The 6,387-nt window shown below is 28.9% G+C and overlaps 1 protein-coding gene across 1 annotated transcript; it reads right to left on the bottom strand.

Moving 5' to 3' along the window:
• Positions 1-1,349: 1,349 nt before the first annotated feature.
• On the bottom strand, positions 1,350-5,057 carry LOAG_10265 (CTG-2 protein). The gene is made up of 8 exons (XM_020448121.1): positions 4,901-5,057; positions 4,305-4,439; positions 3,757-3,907; positions 3,290-3,416; positions 2,885-3,141; positions 2,267-2,358; positions 1,970-2,142; positions 1,350-1,529 (listed from the first exon to the last, which is right to left on the bottom strand). The coding sequence occupies exons 1-8, from the start codon at positions 5,043-5,045 to the stop codon at positions 1,425-1,427; spliced, it is 1,185 nt and encodes a 394-aa protein (XP_020301707.1). The 5' UTR covers positions 5,046-5,057; the 3' UTR covers positions 1,350-1,424.
• Between the last annotated feature and the right edge of the window lie 1,330 nt (positions 5,058-6,387).

Here is a 6,387-nt window from a genome sequence, read left to right as displayed (position 1 = left end):
GCATATGGATGGAAAAAGTTGTCATTTTATGAACCAAAATATCGTTTTCAAATTGAAAAAAGTTGACATAATTGATTGATCCTTGTGCTAATTTCTGCTTCTATTCCATGATTCCAATTATTCAATTCAATTTTATGAAATTAAAATGCATTACATTCAACTCATGGTATTGTCTAATTTAAGCTAGCTAATAAGTTAATGATGATTGATAATTGTTGAATTCCAATCGGTTCTGTAATTTTTGATAAATTCAGTTGTTTCGTTTTCATTATAAATCTCATCGATACTTCATTTGAACAATCATCAAAATATCCAACAATATTTCAAAATCTCTTCAATATTTTGTAGTAAAGAGAATAGTACATCATTATAGTCTATCATTAATCTTACCATTCTAGCAACTTTTTTTTTCCTTTTTTTCTTCCTAAATATATTAAATTTATGACCAAAATTTTCATTAGCATGAAACTAGAAGCAAAATATAATTGCATCATGTCATCCTAATACTAATAGCTAGCCAAAATTCTTGCATTAAAATTAAATCATTTAAATATATTATACTCCACTCATTGTTGGTCGATTAGTAGAATGATAATAGTTTGAACATGAGGTCAAAAACTATTTTATAATTAATTAAATTCTATGTATCTACGTTTGAATTACGTAGATACATGGAATTTAATTATATCTTAATCTAGACATAAATTATTGAATCAAAATCATTGAATATAGCAATATATGCAACAACCAATGTTTTATGGTTTTCTTCTAATACAACATTTTGCAAATTAGTTTTTATAAAATATGTTGATTGAATGGAAAATTGGAAATGTATCATAAATACAATCATAAGGTAGAAAAAAATAATGAATATAAATGAAAATAACATAAATTGCTGTAAACTTCATCGATCAAAATACAGCAATTTTGGAAACTGCCATATTTTAGTAAGAATTTGTTGAATTATTAATTTAAACATTGTGAAAGGATGACTTTTACAACATTTAAATTGATCATAAAAATGTAAAGAAAAAATTCTTTGCCCTTCTCATCTCTCTACCCTCTTTATAGATCAAAGATTAGCATGAAATAAATCAAGTGAAAATTAAGAATGAAGAGGTACAATGAAAATATAAAATTAGAGGTCAATAAAAATATATATATAAATAAGGTAATGAAATGAAATAAGGTATCGTAATAGGATGAACATCACGATGATGACGTCACCAGGGAAGAGTTACAATTATTTAAAGTATAAGAAAAGTTTTTTTTTTTAGACCCGTAGCTCCTACAATGAGCTATAATATGACTAATAAAGACAAAGAGAAATTATTTTACAAAAAAATTTAGTCAGATTTTAAAGACATGTAAAAATTGATGGTGTTAAGAATATTTTGATTATAATGCAAATTAGTGGAAGAAATTCAATCGTGCAGTATTTCGAAATGATAATTGATTATTTTATAATAAAATCTGCTATACGTATTGTCAAATACCAATTTGTAAGTTCCAGGTATAACACACGGAACCTGGAAATATATTTGTTCGTTTAAAAAATAGAAAAAAAGTGATTTGAGACCATCCCATAGAATATCAGTATTCAAATATTCAATAAATAGCATTCCCAAACTTCCTCCTAGCAGCATATCTGAATATTAGAAAAGCTTAGTCATCATTTTTGACCTACTGGGAAAAAAATATTATTAATGTCAAATGCCAACTTATGAAGAATCATTCTATACTCCATGAGGTAATTAATCTCACACCTCATATTTCATAAGCTGTAGCATATGTTTCAAAGTATCGGAATTACCACGTCTTTATCTATAAGATACTTTACTTCCGAGACAATCAATAATGAAAAATGCATAAAATGTACATTAGTTAAAAAGTACATTAGTTTAAAATAAAATGGGAAATAGCTTAATAATTTAAGCCGCGTACGATACTTGCTATGCTAACAACATACCTTGCCACTTTCTGGTACGTATGGAGTTTGAAGACGAAATCTTGGCCAAATAATGACATCCTGACTGTTATCGTTATTTGAATTTACTGGATCACCAGATCTGACAACTGAAAAGTCAATATCACCACTTTCAATTCTCCACCACCATGATAATTTCCGATTTGGATTACATCCTGAAATAACTAATATCAATATTCTTTCCTAGATTTTTACACCATGCTATTTTGCTGAAAGCAATAAAAGTGAAAGTTGACTGTAAAATACCAACGGATGCTGCATGATTTATTGAAAAATCACCTTCTATAACCACTGGGACGGAATTCAATGCGCCCGCAGGTATTTTTAACTTTTGTAACTTGGATGCCGGAACATCATTCGATGGGTCATACCTAAAAAAAACATATAACTTTCACTTTTATTGGGAAATTTTTAATACTTATTGGGAAATTTTTTTTTAGTAACTGATGTATTAAATTTTAAGACAAGTCTGAATAGTCAACCATTTTATTAGCTAATTGAAATATGTTCTGCTACTGTTAGCTCATCGATTACTTGACATCTAAAAAGCAGAAAATTTCTTCGAACTTTCTTCCTTTTAGATAGCAGAACATTCAGTCCTTAATATTATGACATTCTGATAGCAGAAACACTCAGTCGTTAATATTACAACATTCTGAAATGAGACTAGATGGTATTTTGAATTGCATCAATTGCTATTAAACCAAAGTTGGTATTGCTGATCAAATTTCTTTCCTATCATTTCATACCAAGCTAAACTCATGGTAGAGACAAAGTATTACTTCTGAATAAAATTTAAGAAGACCATGTTGCTTATATTTGAAAATATAAAAAATCCATATTGAAAAAAGGAATGCGCTATGTAATTGAGATTTATAATAACACGAAATTAAATACCTAAACCTTTCTGGAACTTTGCCACCCATACGAATATGTCCAAATGGTGTTTCTGCTTCACGCACACCACCCCACTGTTGATATAATACATTTTCATCGATACATTCCTTCAGTTTTTCCTTCCAGTCAGCTCCAAGTATTCTTACTTTCTGCTGCGTATGTTTCGCAAGGCACGGACTTACTAATATCCATATCATTCGGAAAAAGGTTGGTGTATTGATAAGGAAAAGTTTATGTATAACATCCGGAAACATCTCCTGAATTCAACAGTTTTAATCAAAATTAATAAATAGCTGGAGAAAGAATTAAACATACAGGTCCGCAAAGAAGAAAAGAACCATTTTAGTTTCCTTTCTCATGCCAGTATTACTACGAAATAATGATGAGATACAGAAAAAAAAAAACCTGCAACTGCGAAATCATCGTTGTGACTATTTTGACAGCAGGCATCCATAACATATCCATGCTAATTTCATCAAAATCAAATATGACAACGGTACCAAGTTGACGTCCCAGAATTTTCTCGTTTTGCCTAAAAATCAAAAAACTACTTTTAGTAGTGATCAATTAACAGTTGCATAATTAAACCATTTTCAATAATATATGTTCAAATCTTGAAAAAACCTACTCCGTTGCATAGAAAATTGTTTGCCAGATCTAGATGACTTAATAGTAGCAAATCACCAAAGAAAAAAAAACCTTACTTGTTCACTATGGATTGCGAAAAAGTAACTCCACCGTATTCTGAACATAAACTACTACATACTAGTATATGAAATTTCAACTCCGTCATTCTTAATCAAGTGATAAGCAGTCATTATCAGCATCATTGATGAATTTGCAAAGATTTTGTCCAATAAACTGAAACGTACCTTATCAAACTCATAACACCTTCAGTTTCAGAAATCCGCAAAATATACAAATCTGAATTTCGTATGCATGGTAGTAAACCACGTACATCTAGGCGACCAATTGTCTGCAGTGAAATGATATTGTGTTCTTTATCATAACCAAGTAACGAACCTATAAATAAATAAGAATTAACATCTTTTAAAATAATTTTATTTCTTTTATTATTGGATAACTTTATTTCATTTTTTTATTTTTTCATAATTTTAATTAGCATAATTTTATGGAGAATATCTTTTATAATGAAAGCGAAAAAAGAATTTCTTTGCCTACATTATCATTATCATTATTATTACATCACCATTATCATTATTATTACGCTGTCCTTTGTTACATTATCATTATCATTACATTACATATTAAAAGAGATTTCGAAATGTCCAGCTGAATAGATAAACGGCTAAAATTATTATCATAAATACTGCTGACCTATTTTTATGCTTTAAATTAAGCCAAATGATTTAATGGTAAAACTTTTTTTCAAAAAAATATTTCGAGAAAAACAAACAACCTGGAATATACTGTAGTGGTTCACTGATAGAATCACAGTAAGCTGAGATTTTCTCGAGAGTTGAAAAGTCCTGCTTGTCAAGTCCAAGAGCTGATATGGCACGAAGTGATGACTTAATTTTTGGTATTACCAAATCTAGAAACATAAAGCTGTGAATAAATCTATTCAATTAGTCCCATATTCTATTCAATAAATTTAATCATAAATCTATTCAACAAATCTAATTATCTATTCAATCATTCAATCATTTTTTAGAAACATCCAATTTACTGAATTTGCCAGCATACTCCAGAAATGACTCAGTAAAACTGATTAATTAATAGATGTTGTGCTAAAAGATCTAAAATATTTCAGTATAACTGATCATTGCTCTAAAATAGTATGGTTAAAATTAGAAAACTTCATCGACTTTTAAGAGTAATGAAAAGTGTAGAGTAAGATAAGCCTAAATAAATTGATAACAGAGAATTAAAATTGCCTAACAAATTGGATAGACCCAGTGCATAGGATAAGGTAAGTATTTACTTTTCACTATTCATCACCATTATTTCCCAATAATCCTCTGTTAGCAAAAAAAAAAGAAAAAAAATTAAAACCGATTTTTCGATCCCATCCAGTAATCCATCGAAGCAAACTGAAATCATCATCGTATGCTGGTACCAACGAAAGTTCATCACGTATCGCCTCACGTAACTGCTCAATCAATATTCGATCACTTTCGCTAATTTCATTCAAGTTCATTTAACTCTGGAAAATTATGAAAATTGTTTAAAACATTCTTGATTTAAAAAATTTCCAACGTTACTTTTGCTAGTGCAAAAGCTTAATAGAAATAATTTTCAGATTAACCGAAATTTTAGATTAGGTAAATTTGAATGGGTTAATGGTAATGTATACGCAAACAAATGCAATGACATAAAGTAAATTATGTGAATAAATGATTTATACAAATATTCAATTTAAATAAGTTTAAGTCAATTTCTTTAATCCAAATAATTTATCGATCAAATCTATTTAATTTAAATAAATTTGATTCAATTCATTTAACTTACATAAGTTCGATACATCTCTTTCATTTAACTTTTCAGATAAAAAAAAAGGAACAAAAAAAAGCAGCAGTAATGGAACAAATACTAAAATAGACAAACGAGTAATTCCAAATGAAAACAGAAATATATTCCGAACAATAATTCTTATCCATCAAATTTTATCGTTTGATTCTCATTCCAATTATTTTATCCCGGTAATTCTCATTTCCCGTAACTTAACTTGACGTTTCGCATTCCATTAATTTTTCTCCCGATGTTTTCTCCCATTTTATTGATTTTATCCTGTCTCAATTTTTAATGGTACAATCCCGTGCTATAATAATTTTATCCCGTGTTTCTCATTCGAATGATTTTACCTAGTGGTTCGTACTCTATCGATTTTATTCCAATATTTCTCATTTCATTCCAGAACTAAAAAGCAATAATCCCTCTATGAAAAAACTGAAAATGACTTTTTTTTAGAAACTTTCAAAAGATGCGATAAAGTGAAAAAAAGTGTAAATGACAATATTTAATCATTCGTCAAATTGTAATTAATAGGTAAATAATTGAAACAAATATATGTAAACAGATAAAACGGGTAGAATATAACCCTTCTATAAGCATAAGTAAACAAAAGTAAAAAAGTAAACAGAGAGATCAATGAGAGATAAACAAAAGCATTCAATTCACGGTAAACAAAAACACGATGTTCAAATTCAAATGTAAATTAGGTTAAAGTACTAGAAAGTTGAAGTAAACTGTTTTGAAGAAAAAAACGATATGAGATCAAGTATGATAGAGCGAAAAGAGATGAGAGATGCTGTTCTTAACAATTCGCAGATTCTTTCTCCCCCGTATTATCGCGGTAGTAAAAACATAAAAATCTGCGCGATGTGAAATATCTACATCAGACTGTATGATGTTAGTCCAAAAAATGACATTGGTTCAAAATATATGCTGGGTTTTGTGAATGATGAGTATTTTGGTGGGCATGTGAATGATAAGTATTTGGTGGGCCGTATATCTGGTAGGCCGTGTGAATGTAAGTATCT

This window comes from Loa loa (genome assembly GCF_000183805.2).
Source record: "Loa loa unplaced genomic scaffold supercont3.282, whole genome shotgun sequence".
NCBI lineage: Eukaryota > Metazoa > Nematoda > Chromadorea > Rhabditida > Onchocercidae > Loa > Loa loa.
Note: the sequence above shows the minus strand (reverse complement) of the source record. Positions and strands in the feature narration are given on the sequence as shown.

Coding starts and splice junctions, on each gene's coding strand:
- LOAG_10265 (XM_020448121.1), bottom strand. CDS start 5,045: ATGAACTTGAATGAAATTAGCGAAAGTGATCGAATATTGATTGAGCAG. Junction 3,417..3,756: donor GGTGTTATGAGTTTGATAAG/GTACGTTTCAGT, acceptor TTTGATTTTTAG/GCAAAACGAGAAAATTCTGG. Junction 3,142..3,289: donor CGATGATTTCGCAGTTGCAG/GTTTTTTTTTTT, acceptor TGTTGAATTCAG/GAGATGTTTCCGGATGTTAT.